A 17,493-nucleotide genomic window follows, 5' to 3' on the forward strand; every position below is an offset into this window, starting at 1 on the left:
CTGATTCTAATTATGTATACGTGTGATCTCCTACTTCTGCAGTTTTACTTTATTCAGCTTATGGTAAACTATTAGATACTTTGCTGAAAACCTGACCAGAATTTGTAAAAATAAAGGCAACATGCAAAATAGTACAAATCCATTGTCATTGTCATAAAGAAACCAGGCATGTCATTATGTACAACAGTAGTTAATGGTACATGAAAATGGATCACTATTTACATGATTTTTTTTCTGTCCTTATTTTTTTAAAAAAATTATGCTGGTGATAGATGAAGCCGCAAGTTGTAGGCTTCCGAATTGGAAGTGGTATTATTTTCTGGAGGCTTTTCAGACCCAAGAGTATAATAAATGAAGGCCCAGGGGGATGCAGAAAAATAATAAACAGCTAATATTCACCTTCATCACCTATCTGGGGATTAGCCGGTAAGTATGTTCTTGTTTCCCGGCATCTTCTGGCCTCTTGCAGATGATGTCAGTGGAACTGGGTGTCTGCTGAGGTCTGTGATGGGCCTCAGCAGTCACATGAGGTGCTTCAACATCATGATATTTTGATGCAAACATCATGACATGACCACTGAGGCCTAGTCACAGGCTTCAGTGGTGACCAGGAGGTACTGATGCCACTTAGGAGGCCAAAAAACACCAGGAAAGATCGCATGCACTAGCGGAGCACTGGAAAGGTATGGAAAGGCAAGTATAAAGTTTTTATTATTTTTCCAGAACTCCCCTGGGTATCCAACTATTATATTCTGAATTATTACGGGAGAGATAAACATGTGCTCAAAACCTTAGAAATAAACATCTTTGTGTGTCCTCACTTGAGTGTAAAGTATGACTTCTCTCAAGTTTTTCTTCCACTGCATTTCTTCCCATGGTGATACTAAGCATAATAAATCTCAGAACATTTATAGACATTGCTCAACTTTAGTCAACAAGTAAGTATTATTTATAGGGCCATATATTTCACAAAATTGAAATGTTCCAGCAAACATATTGTCAAGTGTAGTTCAATTACATACTTTAGCTCAATGACATAAAATGGAAAGTACAGAAATGACTCTTATAAAGACCTCTTTGATACGCAGAATATCACGGCAAGTCTAATTATAACATAACATAATGTAGATATCAACATATTTGATTTATGAACCTAATGGTTGGATTAAATTGAAAACAACAGAGTATAAATAAAACATCACATTTACTATAGGAGCCATGTGCACATAACACATAATACTGAGTCCTGACACACAAAACATGATAAATCTCCACACTCAAAACTTGTTACAACTTGCAATAAAACACAGGCATTATCAAGACTATGCAATTTCTGAGGCACTGAACAGCACAGATGCACCTGATATAAGTTAATTTATTTCTACGGCCTTATAACTTCAGGCTTAAAATCACTTTCAGTATTGCCGCAACGTAGTCTAAAGTCCATGTTGATGGGAAAGGACTTTTGACATCCAAAATGAAATATCTGTAATTGGCTGACCTCTTTTGCAGCTGTAAGCAAAACAAAGCTAACCTTTCAGGTCAAATGACTTCAATTTAAGTATTCAAAGAATGTACGTAGGAAAATATTAGAGAACTTCTTCATAAACTATTAAGAATGAGTTACAATAAAGTCTGAATACGCAGCAAAAGGGCAGGAAGTGTTATGAAGTTTCGGTACTTACTTTCTACAAAATTAAAAATAGATACATTTTTAAAATGTGACTTAATGTATAGTAGGTATTTGTGGCCAAAAGTTTGGAGACCGACAAAAATTTTTTACGGAATGATGGAACACCATGTCACAAGGCAAAAGTGATAAATAAGTGGCATTGAAATGTTGTGTCCATAACCAGGAGTCTTCTCAGATCTCAATCTCAGTGAGAACCTGTGGTCAATTCTCAAAAAGCTGGTGAGCAAACTAAGAGGGCGTTCATACTAATGTTGGTGACCGTCAGTAGTGTCTGTTACAAGATTTTAGCAACAGACACTAGGCAAACCATCACAAATCAGTTAAAATTTCTATGAGTTTCCACTTATGTCCATTAGTGACAGTTATACACCCAGTCCTTCACATGTCTGTTTTTCTCATGGACAAAAAATTGTACATGCTGGACTTTTGTGTCCATTAAAAAAAAAAAAAATGAATTCAAAGAGGTAAACTGAAATCCTTCTATTCACTGGTCCACATGGCTATCTCTGATATAAGGCTATGTCTTCCTGATGCTGGATCACACAACTACTCACACTCTTTGTATGCTTAACTTAGTTACTGCATTGCCATTCTTATTTTGTTTATTTCTGTACCTTTGTTTATGTTCTTTATAAAATCCTTCAATAAAAATGTATTAAAAATGCATGAAATGTTTATAATTGCACTTAAGTAACCATAGAAACATTTCACTGATAGATCTAAAAACACCGAAGCAGAAAACTTTGTGAAAAAAATATTCATGTTTCAAAACTTTTGGCCACAACAGTGCAATGTAAAGACGAAGAAGACCTTCCAACTCCCTGCATGCTACTGTATTTCATTGTAAGTTACGTTTATTTCTCCGTCTTCACTTTCTCCTCTTCACTATTTTACACTAGAGGACTATTTTGTAGAGTAAGGAGGAAAGATGACACTTTTCCGAACTCATGTTTTCATTTCAGGAGACTAGCTGACATGACCAGAATCACATTTTGTTTACACAAGTCCAATATATTTCAAACCCGAAAATTTACCAATTCTAGATTGTCACAAATGCAAATTCAGGAATTGACACATCTCTATTTAAAATTCTTTTTGTAGTATTGACATAATGATATTTTTACCTGCACAACTTTCTGAGCTTGCATGTCCACAAGGATAACTCTGTTTAGCATAGGCTGAGCAGCATATATAAATTTATCCTTCACAATAACAGCAGATGCCCATACACATCCTTGAGTTTCATGTCCTTCTAATTTGGGGCAAACCTCATCCTGGGAAATAGAAAGAAACAAGAACACTAATTAGTAATTGGTTGTATTAACTGCATATAATAAAGATTGATCTTTATGATTTTGACAATATTGATTAATTTTGTGGACCCATTTCTGATACTTTCTATTAAATGTAGCTTTCTAGCACATTGTTGTGGCAACCAATATAAAATAAGCACTTGTGACATACTGTAAGACACCTTGAAACATTAAGACAGATTCATAAAACTTAAAAAAAAAAAAAAAAAAATGTTTAAATTAAGGAATCCTTATCTACATTGTCAATGGTTCACAAATAGGAACAGATCATTTTAGAGATAGCCATGGAGGACAATGGCATTGAAAACCACTTCAGGTTTATTGGTTAAATTTAATGTGTTTTGGCTCTGTGTCAGGTATAGTTTACATTACAGATATGTCCACACTTAACTGATCTACAATTTGGTTCAAGGTTTCAATTTGTCCTGTAATCAGCAGAACACAATATCTCAACATGATAATAAAAGAATCGAAAGGCTGCAGTTCACTCTTCTCTACGGGGTGGTTTCCCAAAGACATACATTGCATAGTTATAGTTGTGATAATAAATTCTCAAAATCATTTTGTGTTGAGCTAAATTTGTGATGCACATATGTGAACGCGTACAGCTAAGGGGATAGGTTAGGGAGGAAACATCTGTATGTACAAAGGTTACTGTATATAGAAAAAGAGACCGTTTTAACTAAAACCGGTGGTTCAAACTCCATAGACAATCTTTCAGTTGCCTGGACCTGTTACGCTGCGTTCACACCAGTGCCCAATCTCCACTTTCAGGTTTCCATCTTCTGCCAACAGAAGACAGAAACCTGGCAGACTGTGTCCGGCCGTGAGTGTCGGTGAGCGTTTTGGGCACTCCGCGGCGAAACTTTTTTTTTTTTTTTTTAACCGGACACAAAGTCCTGCATGTACAACTTCTTGTCCAGTTAAAAAAAAAAAAAACAGAGAGCACAAAATGCTCACAGGCGCTCACGGCCGGACACTTTCCAAACCCATTCAAATGAATGGGTTTGAAAAATGACTGCAGGTTTCCTTCTCCTGTCCAGTTTTGGGCAGGAAACGGAAACCTGCAAAACAGAGACCGGTGCACAGATGTGAACGAGCCCTTATTAAAGTATTGTCATCCGGGCATTCATCCAAGATGAAGGTGGGACATTCCTCACTAGCCCATAGCATGAAGGTCTATAGATATGCTGCTTACAATACTGTTATACCTACATTTAGCACAGCAATAAGAAGCGAGTGCAAGCCATTTAACTTTGCATGAGACATTTTTTTTACTCTACATCACTAGATAACACCCATGTTCAATTTTCCATCTCAAGAGCTCTATAAGTGAATGATTTTCTGCATTTGGTTGCTACGGGTATCAAAGACAATTTCTCTTTTAGACACTCATAAATCTAATGCATAGGCAACTGTGCTGAGAGTGCCGATCACAGATGGGACACACATTTCTGAAAGTTTATAGAAAAATCTTTCAAAAACACATTTATTCTGAGCCTTTCAACATGTTAAAATATTTAGCAGAGAACATTAAACAGAGAACACTTTATTTCAGCTGTTTAGGTATCTCCTTAATTCTTTTCATACATAGGTCACACAGGGGCAATAATAAGCAATCCAGGAATTCAACATTTGAAATATGAATAATACATAAAAAATTTGAGCTGTAATCGGATATAAATTAAGAACAACTGATATGATAATAGGTGAGGTTCAAGCTCTCTGAAAATATCCATATCTGAGTGGGGAGAAGTTTCTGACGATCCTATTAATTTCTTTGTCCCACCAACCATCTAGTTGAGAGTTTATTATTCTCAGTATTAGGTTAAACCCATTGTTATCATAGTTGTATAACTTATCTAATGTAAACTCTTTTTGACATCCATCTCAATAGTAATGATCAATAATTTAGTGAAAATATCCTCTCTCCTGCACAAGTTTTTATACAATATATATTAAGAAATTAACATATACGAATTACAAAATATTGGCATAATGAGCACAATAAGGATATATTGGCAATAAGCCTTATAGGTTACGTAATAGACCTGTGTCATTCAACTGTCCATGCCAATTTTCTGTAGCCTGAGGGGAAAACGATAGCATATGTCTTACTGCATTGTACAGTGTTAATTCATAAGACAAATGATGTGATCTGGAATAAAATTATGCGACTCAACAGTTCAGTCAGTACAGGATTGTGAGTGTGGCCAAACATTCAGCAAAAAAGTAAAGGTTCCATTTTAATACCATACAATGAATAACAAATAAAAAATATAGATACATTGTACACCTTAAAATGTGTAGTATAGCCAAATATTGCCTGTGCACACTCTACTGTATCTTCCCTAGCGTAACCTGATCTTCGAGGTCAAGAATTGTGTAGAATCAGCTACAACTATGGATGAGAAAACAGTCTATGACAAGCTAGGTTTATTACTAATTTTCCAAAGATTTCAAACTGAACTTGACATTTTTGGGATTTGCCATCATAGTGCCAATCTGATCACTAGGGCTGCACCAACATCATGATAGTTTGATGCAAGCAACATGTTATTTTAGCCATCCACATGACTGCTGAGGCCCATTGGTCCATCAGGGTCACCAACATCATTCATGAGGCTGAAAGCTGAAAGAGTCAGTTCTGGTTTAGAAAAATTAGTGTTAGAGTTAAGTCCTCCATCTTTGTATTTTGGCAGCCATCTTGTACTCTTTCACATATAAACTGTATAAGTATGTATTTTTCTGCTTAAGTCAAGGAGGCCCTTTGTTAGACTTTAAGGAATGTGATAATGAACGTTAATGCATAGGTTGCTAATCCTTATCTCTCAAGGACCTCATTTTGAGAAGATGCAGCTGACTTTGTATATCTCTTACCTCCTTTACATGATGTATGGACACATAACCAACAAAAGTATTAATCTTATGGTATCTGGGCACTTTGTCATATTTTATGGTATATGAAAGTTACTTAGAGTGTGTATAGACAGAATCTATGTAGCTTATTGTTAATTAAGTTGGAACATGTCATCTTATCTCTTTTGCCATGATATATACATATAGACAGTCTGGGATGTTAGCTCACACATAAGTATTTTGAATCCTTCTTTGTTTCATGGGAAAGTCCATCCCAGTTTGGAAAGCTATAATGAGATGCAGATTATAATGAGCCTCAGCCAATAGTCATGTGCCAGGCTTATCTTATATCTCTATAACCAATCATGTTGTATTGATTAGAATAGCCAAGCCAGCTCTTTGTCTGTAATGTATTTAAACTACCTTTTTCTTACAATAAAATTAGAATTCACTTGGTACACCATCAGCTGTGTGCGTGTGACTTCTGCAGGCCTGCGATCTAATCTCTAATTAGGACCTCTACAACATACGGAGGGATCCATTGATGTCCCTATCATTAGCTTGGAGGTTTCGTTCAGAAAAAAAAAAAAATCTGGAAAACCTTACGAATATTTCAAAATGAATCTAGTAAGGTTTGCCCAACACTAGTTATGGCCAACACAATGAAGAACTAGAAACCACCTTGACCAATTAAATTCATTAATTCTTTTATATATCTTCATATATTGTACCGTATTTAGGGTTGAGCCGATCTTGAGATTTCAGAATTGTTTTTAAAATCCGATTTCCGATCATTTTCCACTCGAACCCGATCCCGATCTCAATTTCGATCTTAATGCAAGTCAATGAGATTTTTTTAATAATCGAAGATCAGATTTTAAAAACGATCCTATTCACTACACAGCATGGAGTCCAAAAATTGAATGTCTTAATTTTTAAACTCCACGCTGTGTAGTGATTTAAAAAAATCCTCTGGCTTAGTACCCCCTTGGTGTCGACTTACTTGCACAGATTGCTGCTGCTCCTCATTGTTCTCTCTTCTCTCTCATTTACAGGCCTTCACTCATGTCTCCCCTCCCAGTACCCACCCACACTCTCCTAAGCCACAAGCCCTGCCTTCTTCCTAGGTCTGCAACACTAACCTGGGAGGCAGGGGCGCACGGCGCTCTGAAGGCCTGTAAATGAGAGAGAACCGGACCGAGAAGAACGGGGAGCAACAGCGGCAGCGGATCTGTGCAGGTAAGTTGAGCGATCAAGATCGAAATTGTGTTCCCGATCTATTTTAGGCAGGATCGGAACCCAATCGCGATCGTGAAATTTACTCGATTGCCAATCGGGATCCGATCTTTTCCGATCCCAATTGCTCAATCCTAACCATATTGACAGTATAAACAATTATGTTAGAAGATTCATTATGGCACTTTTTTAACTTGGATAATTTATATTGTGTTTTTTAGTGATTAATTAAAATGATGCTGATTCAAACATTTGTTAAAATTCTGTAAGGGGAGGACAACAGAGTTCACCATGCATTTTTTGTGTATTCCATAAGCCAAGGTAGAGACCTGCTTGAGCAAAAATTTTGCGACTTATTTGAAAAGTTGCAAGTAAGTAATTAGGCTTGAAGAAAACCTTTCACAACCACCACCAATTCATAGTTACATACATAGTAGATGAAGTTGGATGAAGAAATCAGTCCATCAAGTCCAACCTATAACCCTACAATCCCTTACATTGTTGATCCAGAGAAAGGCAAAAAAAAAAAAAAAAAAAAAAAACATGAGGCTTATGCCAATTGCTCCATTTCAAGGGAATTCAATTTCTTAACATCTGCTAATTGGCGCTGCTTTACTCATTTCAGCACAATTGGATTTTTTTTCTCTAGCCCCCAACATTCCCAAGCAACAAGCGCTGTTAGTTTTGGTACCTGATGTGCTATTTAAGCTCTGTAAAGTCAGAAGGGTGTTGTCAGGCAGGGGGTGTGATTCAGAGCTCAAATCAGAGGCAGCCTGAGTCAGAGCTCAGAATCACACCCCTTATCTGATTCTGTCTGACACCACCCTCCTGACAGTACAGAACCTAAAGAGGTATATCAGGGAGCAATGATTGCTCAGGAATGGTGGGGACTAGAGAAAAAATTCAACTGTGCCAGAATCAGTCAAGGTAAACAAAGAAACAGAGCCAGCACCGAGCTGCACATAATGAGGTACCGTAAGTTCACGGAAATGTACGTAATAAGAGAGCTTTTCACCTTTAATGGTTGTATATCACAACCAATTAATAAACTTGTAAATCACTTATGGAGGGGGGATTTTACCCCAGTTCTTAAAGCTGCGGGATCCGTACCACTCTTGGTGTTAGCAAAATTCGATAAGGACCGAAGTACAAATAAGAATCACCGCGCTCGACCAATTGTTCGGACAATGCTTTAATTCAAAAAGATGGAGCACAACGCGTTTCGGGCTTATGCCCTTTTTCAAGTGCAACAACTGACTACTGTCATTCACTCCATGGACTTAGTGGAGATTTTAGTCAAAGTGTGAGCCAAGTGTGGGCTCACACTTTGACTAAAATCTCCACTAAGTCCATGGAGTGAATGACAGTAGTCAGTTGTTGCACTTGAAAAAGGGCATAAGCCCGAAACGCGTTGTGCTCCATCTTTTTGAATTAAAGCATTGTCCGAACAATTGGTCGAGCGCGGTGATTCTTATTTGTACTTCGGTCCTTATCTAGAATCAGTCAAGGGGCACCTATTAGTTGACATAGATACCTACACTTGTTGGAGGAGGTGAAAGCTCCTTTTAAACCTATACAAAATGTAAACCATGCCCACTTTGAAAGACAATTTTTTTAAAAAAATGGTGTATTAGGTGCACAGCTATATAAAAGTGGCATACAGCCATAATAAATTTGGCACAATGAGGAAGAAAAGTGCAAAAACTCCTAACATACCCTAACACAAGGGAAAATGGAATAATAAATCAGCCCTAATATCTTTATCTTTCACATGCATTTGTTTTTTACATTATTATAAGCAACAGTCCCTATAGTGCATCCCTATAGTTTAAACTTGCGAGTCTTCATTATAATCATAATCATTAAACTTTAATGTGACTTGAAACAAGGAAAATTCTGTATTTGTCACAGGATTATGTGTTATATTGTGTTTTTAAGGATTTTAGTATAATGGATTATCTGTATATAAAATATACAATTTAAACATGATATATTTCATAATTTACTCCCATACAGCCAGTATGTGTTACTGTACTGGGGTTTAGAGGTATCGTTTTTTTAAATTATTGTTCAAAATAGTTCACATAGGAGCTACAAAACTTGTGTTTTCTGTAAGTTTTCGTTGCAATTCTACACAGGTAATTTGACAGTAAGTCAATGAAGTCCAGTAGGAACCATGTGCTTTGTAAGCACTCCCAAATGAATAAAAATGATATAGTACAACACTAAGAAAATGGGCAATAAAACTTTAATTTGCTCAAAGAATGAAAAAGTTGACACATGTTGGATGTTGCTCGTTTTTCCAATCTGTAGACCTCTGTTTTTGTTTTCTATCTGCCAACATTGTGTCATTCTGCTAGCATAACCTTTAAAATATATCTTAGCTTATTCTAGCTCTATCTGTGTCATTTAATTTCAGATGCAATTTATTTCATGAACAACAAACTATGACATTTTTTACCATTAGCTCAAGAGTCTATTTTTTTTTTACCTTAGTGCAATATGAGTTTCAGTACACAGCAATACAAATATATTGGATTTAACCACTGATGTCAAGAATGTAATAGAAGTGAAAGGTTAAAATGAAAGCAAACATTTCCTATATACAGTATATATATATATATATATATATATATATATATATATATATATATATATATCTGTTGTATAAATATATATGTGTATGTATTTTCTTACTATATTACAATTCAGAAATAAAAACAATTAAAATAATTAAAATAATGAAAACAGAAATTCCTATCCAAGGCCAGGGTATCACATTTTTGTAAATTGCAGCATGCAACGTCTTTCAACGTCTTTCAATTGTCATGTGCCAAAGTTTAGTGTAATTTTCTGGTGGTAACTAAGCTAGTGAGCGGTGTGAAGTCAGACTACCCAGTCTAATAATGCGACAGATTTATCAATCATCACACACTATTTCAGGACTATTTTAGGACTGTGAAGTCTAACTTTGCACTGTTTAACCCCTTCCCGCCGATGGCATTTTTTGATTTTCGTTTTTCGTTTTTGACTCCCCTTCTTCTAAACCCAATAACTTTTTTATTTCTCCGCTCCCAGAGCCATATGAGGTCTTATTTTTTGCGGGACAAATTTTTCTTCATGATGCTACCATTAATTATTCTATATAATGTACTGGGAAGCAGGAAAAAAATTCAGAATGGGGTGGATTTGAAGAAAAAATGCAGTTCTGCGACTTTCTTACGGGCTTTGGTTTTACGGCGTTCACTGTGCAGCCAAAATGACATGTCCCCTATATTCTGTGTTTCGTTACGGTTCCAGGGATACCAAATTTATATGGTTTTATTTACATTTTGACCCCTAAAAAAAATTCCAAAACTGTGTTAAAATTTTTTTTTTCTAAAAGTCGCCATATTCCGACGGCCGTAACTTTTTTATACGTAAGTGTACGGGGATGCATAGGGCGTATTTTTTTGTGGGGCCGGGTGTACTTTTTAGTTCTACCATTTTTGGGAAATGTTATTGCTTTGATCACTTTTTATTCAAATTTTTATCAGAATCAAAACAGTGAAAAAACAGTGGTTTGGCACTTTTGACTATTTTTCCTGCTACAGCGTTTACCGAACAGGAAAAATATTTTTATAGATTTGTAGAGCGGGCGATTTTGGACGCGGGGATACCTAACATGTATATGTTTCACAGTTTTTAACTACTTTTATATGTGTTCTAGGGAAAGGGGGGTGATTTGAACTTTTAATTCTTTTTATATTTTTTTATATTTTTTTTTAACTTTTTTTTATTTTTTTTTTGCATTTATTAGACCCCCTAGGGGTGTTGAACCCCAGGGGGTCTGATCACTAATGCAATGCATTACAATGCTAATGCATTGCAATGCATTGCAAAAAAGCATCCTTTCTTTTGCAGGCTGCATAGACCAGCCTGCAAAAGAGAGGCTTTGCAGACAAGCCTGGGAGCCTGTACAAGGCTCCTGGCTGTCATGACAACAGGACGTCAGCCCTGGAGCATGCTCCAGGAGCCGGCGATCCCGTCCAAAATGGCGGCACCCATGCGCCGCCGGGAAAATGGCGCCTCCGGCGCCTTTGACAGCGGCGCCGGAGGGGTTAATGCCTCCGATCGGTCATTAAAGCCGGTTGTCTACTGCTTAAAGCAGTAGACACCCGGCGGCTATGGCGGCCGCCCGGCTCCCGGGCGGTCGCCATAGTTACAGACCCGACATGCGCCATACTATTACGGCGCATGTCGGGAAGGGGTTAACTTGTAGATAGTTGTAAGGGAATTGCTCAGACAGCAATTCCCAGAACTGTTAAACCCTGGGAGGGGCACAAGAGATATGAGCCCTAAGCTGAAGCCCCCCCCACTTTCCCTTCCTATTGCCAGACCCTATCCTAGGTAATAGGCGACAACCACGAGGACAGTCCCTCCCTGAATACGTGAAACACAAAACGCAGACAAGACGAACAACAACAACGGAAGGTCAGCTAGCCAGGGTTCGGTAACAGGAGAGCGATGCAGTGCCAAATCGGAGTCAAGAGAATAGTCAATGAGGAAAGCCAAAGGTCAAGGATAATAGTATAAGCAAAACAGGGACAGTAAGAGCAGGTATGCACACGGCAATAGCAAGCATTGGTGTGAATGGGAACCAAGGCTAAATAGGGAGGAAGAACCCGCCCATGGAGTTCACAGAAAGGCAACTGTCAATCACAGGGCAAGGCCAGATTAACCACTTAATGGACAGAGGCAACCTTGGCAGAAGACGGGTGTGGTGCAAATCCAATTAAGGACTAGAGCCGTGTTCACACAGTGCAACTAAAAACTTTAAGCAGATTATCAAACTGCACACGCCTCCTGCGCCGCAGCACGAGAGCAGAGGGTGGCGCAGAGGCCTGAACAGGCAGAGATGTTACAATAGTATTGGTAAATCTGCTCCATTGTAGCTATATTAGGCCTTGTGATTTTTGGGGTGAAGCACATATTTTTTGGGCACCGTTTTAGGGTACAAAATATTAAAACTAGTATACTGTAGTTAATTTTATAATACTGTTGAGGGACTTTTATTTTCTGAAAATAATTACAAGTATTTTGTATTCTATATTCCTTTCCCACATTGCTAAGACTTGATAACTTAACACCACAGCACTTTTTAGCCTCATACCATTTATACAAGGTCCAAGGCAGAATATTGATGGACAAACAGTACGTTTATCAGAGGGAGATAGGTAATGACTAGAGATGAACGAGTAGTATTCGATCGAGTAGGTATTTGATCGAATACTACGGTATTCGAAAAATTCACACTCGATCGAACACTACTAGCTATTCACAGTAAATGTTCGATTCAGAACCAGCGTTGATTGGCCGAATGCTATACAGTGTACAGCATTCGGCAAATCAACGCTGGTTCTGCAGCAGGCTCATCCTTGCTAATCAGGAGAGCTGGCAGCTTGCTGTTACGAGGGAGCTGACTTTTTCTCATAGGAATGCATTGACCAGCGTTGATTGGCCAGTGTACAGCATTCAGCCAATCAACCTTGGTTCTGCTGGAGGCTCGTCTGTACGAGACAGAGTCTAAGATTGGACCACAGCAGTCTCCATTGTGGTCCGATCTTAGACTCCGCCTCCTCACAGATGAGCCTCCGGCAGAACCAGTGTTGATTGGCCAAATGCTGTACACTGGCCAATTAATGCTGGTCAATGCATTCCTATGAGAAAAAGTAAGCTCCCTTGTAGCAGCAAGCTGCCAGCTCTCCTGACTAGCAAAGACGAGCCTGCGGCAAATCAACGCTGGTTCTGCAGCAGGCTCGTCCTTGCTAGTCAGGAGAGCTGGCAGCTTGCTGTTACGAGGGATCTGACTTTTTCTCATAGGAATGCATTGACCAGCATTGATTGGCCAGTGTACAGCATTCGGCCAATCAACGCTGGTTCTGCAGGAGGCTCGTCTGTGAGGAGGCGGAGTCTAAGATCAGACCACAGCAGTCTCCATTGCATTGTTCTCAGTGCAGTATACAGAGCTGCTCTATGCACTATGTAGTGGTTATAATGCAATATTGTAGCTCATCTCTTGTTCCTATTCACTAAGCTTATCTAAAAGTGTAGCCTAAACACACTAACTAACAACTATTCGATGGCAGTGACAGGTATTGTAACCAACCAATCTAATATTGATGACCTATCATAAGGATACATCAATACTATATTTCTGGGAATCCTATTTAAGTATATAAAAAATGAAAAAATATTGATACTCTGGCCAATTTAGTAAAGATTAAAAATTGGTTTTGAAAAATCCCATTTTAATCTAGTTTTGGTCTCCTCCTTACTGGACCTCATTTTATTTCATTTGACCAAATGAGATAGATTAAATGGATAACAATCAAATTCCTGTCTAGTTTATATCCACTTAATTTTTAAAATGGAAAAATACAATATTCACAAGAGGAACATTAAGAGAAATGACAGATATTTCGAGAAAGGTTCTCATAAATAGATGTCATAAAAAAAAAACTCTGGATAAGCAAATGATTAGAAATTTTTAGGTAAAGTATAAGAAACGTCTGTCATTTTGTGGTACATTGTAAATAATTCTGAATGCATTTATTTATTTATACATAGCATTCATAATAAATTAAAACTTGTTATAAAAGATTCCATCTATTTGTTCAATATGTGACAACAAAAGACCCGTATGCTATTTTTTAAATTATGCCGTATTCTTACACTAAGTTCATATTAGCACCAGCCCACTAAAATGGCAGAAACATATGGATTCCAACAGACCCCATTGATTATAATGGGAGCCGTAGGGTATCTGTCATTTTAAAACTAAACGCAGTGGACAAAAAATGCAATATTTTCAGGAATTTTTTTATCCGATGATTTCAGGCGTACATTGAAGAATCCGTTGAAGTTTGAGTCATGTGCTATATTTATTTTGTCAACATTCATATTATAACAAATATATGACTTTATATTTTTACTTATCCACATTCATACACTATCCCATATTTAATGGCAGTATTGAAATTACCTGGGTTCCAAAAATTTTTTCAGTGGTCCTAATATGTCTCTGATATTCACATTCTATGGGTTGGATTACTTTGATACCATCTTCATTAAACACGTAGAACAGGTTTCCAAATCCAAGACCTTAAAAATAAAATATTTTACAATGTCACAAGAATAATTCATGTTATTCATATAATTGGGACTTCATATGTGAATATCTTATTAGGCACATCATGTAAAATACTGTATAAATGTTTTTTCTGTACTTTCATACATGTAATGATATTATTACAAACCTGAAACCTTACATTACATTAATTTAAAAGAAAAGCATCAGAATTTTAGTTTGAATTTTATGATCTAACTGTTAATTTTGTGCAATACAACCGAAGGAATTTTATTTCCTGGCAGACCTTATCCTTCTGATCTTGGCCTACTTAATTAAAAGCAGTTCTGAAGATCCATCACTGTTCTACTGCTAGATCACAGTTGAATCCTTAGGCTTTGTTCACATCAGTGTTGAAGACCATCTGGTGGAATTTGTCTAAAGTCACAGACATAAAAGTTTTTCTGGCATGACTTTTTTTTTTGTCCGGCCATATGCCTTCAAAAACAATATATACCAATGGACCTCATTATAGTCAAAGGGTCATTTAGAATCTGTTGTTATACGTCATTACATGAATGTTTCTGTTTAATGCATTCTTCTCTTCCTATAACCAGAAGGATGGATTAATATTACAAATATGAACATATCATTAGTAGAGATGAGCGAACAGTGTTCTATCGAACTCATGTTCGATCGGATATTAGGCTGTTCGGCATGTTCGAATCGAATCGAACACCGCGTGGTAAAGTGCGCCATTACTCGATTCCCCTCCCACCTTCCCTGGCGCCTTTTTTGCTCCAATAACAGCGCAGGGTAGGTGGGACAGGAACTACGACACCGGTGACGTTGAGTAAAGTAGGCAAAACCCATTGGCTGCCGAAAACATGTGACCTCTAATTTAAAAGAACAGCGCCGCCCAGGTTCGCGTCATTCTGAGCTTGCAATTCACCGAGGACGGAGGTTTCCGTCCAGCTAGCTAGGGCTTAGATTCTGGGTAGGCAGGGACAGGCTAGGATAGGAAGGAGAAGACAACCACAACAGCTCTTATAAGAGCTAAATTCCAGGGAGAAGCTTGTCAGTGTAACGTGGCACTGACGGGCTCAATCGCCGCAACCCAGCTTTCCCAGGATCCTGAATGGAATACACTGTCAGTGTATTCCCGTATACCCGATATATACCCCCGATACCCGTTCCAACGGTGTGCCCCCCCACCTTCACCCCAGAAATACCCTGCAAGTCCCCTAGCAATAGAATTGGGACTATATACACCCACTATTTTTGCTACTGCCATATAGTGCCATTGTCTGACTGGGAATTCAAAGAATATATTGGGGTTACGTGCACCCACAATTTTTACTACTGGTATACAGTGCCAGTTTCTGACTGGGAATTCAAAGAATATATTGGGGTTATAAATACCCTCATTTCTTGCTACTGCCATATAGTGCCAGTTTCTGACTGGTAATTCAAAGAATATATTGGGGTTATAAATACCCTCATTTCTTGCTACTGCCATATAGTGCCATTGTCTGACTGGGAATTCAAAGAATATATTGGGGTTACGTGCACCCACAATTTTTACTACTGGTATACAGTGCCAGTTTCTGACTGGGAATTCAAAGAATATATTGGGGTTACAAATACCCTCATTTCTTGCTATTGCCATATAGTGCCAGTTTCTGACTGGTAATTCAAAGAATATATTGGGGTTACGTGCACCCACAATTTTTACTACTGGTATACAGTGCCATTGTCTGACTGGGAATTCAAAGAATATATTGGGGTTATAAATACCCTCATTTCTTGCTACTGCCATATAGTGCCAGTTTCTGACTGGGAATTCAAAGAATATATTGGGGTTACGTGCACCCACAATTTTTACTACTGGTATACAGTGCCATTGTCTGACTGGGAATTCAAAGAATATATTGGGGTTATAAATACCCTCATTTCTTGCTACTGGTATATAGTGCCATTGTCTGACTGGGAATTCAAAGAATATATTGGGGTTACGTGCACCCACAATTTTTACTACTGGTATACAGTGCCAGTTTCTGACTGGGAATTCAAAGAATATATTGGGGTTACAAATACCCTCATTTCTTGCTACTGCCATATAGTGCCAGTTTCTGACTGGTAATTCAAAGAATATATTGGGGTTACGTGCACCCACAATTTTTACTACTGGTATACAGTGCCATTGTCTGACTGGGAATTCAAAGAATATATTGGGGTTATAAATACCCTCATTTCTTGCTACTGCCATATAGTGCCAGTTTCTGACTGGGAATTCAAAGAATATATTGGGGTTACGTGCACCCACAATTTTTACTACTGGTATACAGTGCCATTGTCTGACTGGGAATTCAAAGAATATATTGGGGTTATAAATACCCTCATTTCTTGCTACTGGTATATAGTGCCATTGTCTGACTGGGAATTCAAAGAATATATTGGGGTTACGTGCACCCACAATTTTTACTACTGGTATACAGTGCCAGTTTCTGACTGGGAATTCAAAGAATATATTGGGGTTACAAATACCCTCATTTCTTGCTACTGCCATATAGTGCCAGTTTCTGACTGGTAATTCAAAGAATATATTGGGGTTACGTGCACCCACAATTTTTACTACTGGTATACAGTGCCATTGTCTGACTGGGAATTCAAAGAATATATTGGGGTTATAAATACCCTCATTTCTTCCTACTGCCATATAGTGCCAGTTTCTGACTGGTAATTCAAAGAATATATTGGGGTTACGTGCACCCACAATTTTTACTACTGGTATACAGTGCCATTGTCTGACTGGGAATTCAAAGAATATATTGGGGTTATAAATACCCTCATTTCTTGCTACTGGTATATAGTGCCATTGTCTGACTGGGAATTCAAAGAATATATTGGGGTTACATGCACCCACAATTTTTACTACTGGTATACAGTGCCAGTTTCTGACTGGGAATTCAAAGAATATATTGGGGTTACAAATACCCTCATTTCTTGCTACTGCCATATAGTGCCAGTTTCTGACTGGTAATTCAAAGAATATATTGGGGATACGTGCACCCACAATTTTTACTACTGGTATACAGTGCCATTGTCTGACTGGGAATTCAAAGAATATATTGGGGTTATAAATACCCTCATTTCTTGCTACTGCCATATAGTGCCAGTTTCTGACTGGGAATTCAAAGAATATATTGGGGTTATAAATACCCTCATTTCTTGCTACTGGTATATAGTGCCATTGTCTGACTGGGAATTCAAAGAATATATTG

At 37.8% G+C, this 17,493-nt stretch overlaps 1 protein-coding gene across 2 annotated transcripts in view; it reads right to left on the reverse strand.

Annotated features, from left to right (window-relative positions):
• FSTL5 (follistatin like 5) overlaps positions 1 to 17,493 on the reverse strand; it is a 530,583-nt gene that overhangs the window by 23,190 nt on the left and 489,900 nt on the right. For both annotated transcript variants that reach the window (XM_075288185.1, XM_075288178.1), the window contains 2 exons: positions 14,126 to 14,244; positions 2,818 to 2,967 (listed from right to left, as the gene is read on the reverse strand). In XM_075288185.1, coding sequence (XP_075144286.1) covers positions 2,818 to 2,967; positions 14,126 to 14,244 — 269 coding nt within the window. The remainder of the gene's footprint in view (positions 1 to 2,817; positions 2,968 to 14,125; positions 14,245 to 17,493) is intronic.

The sequence above is a fragment of the Leptodactylus fuscus genome, chromosome 1, assembly GCF_031893055.1.
Source record: "Leptodactylus fuscus isolate aLepFus1 chromosome 1, aLepFus1.hap2, whole genome shotgun sequence".
NCBI classification, from domain to species: domain Eukaryota; kingdom Metazoa; phylum Chordata; class Amphibia; order Anura; family Leptodactylidae; genus Leptodactylus; species Leptodactylus fuscus.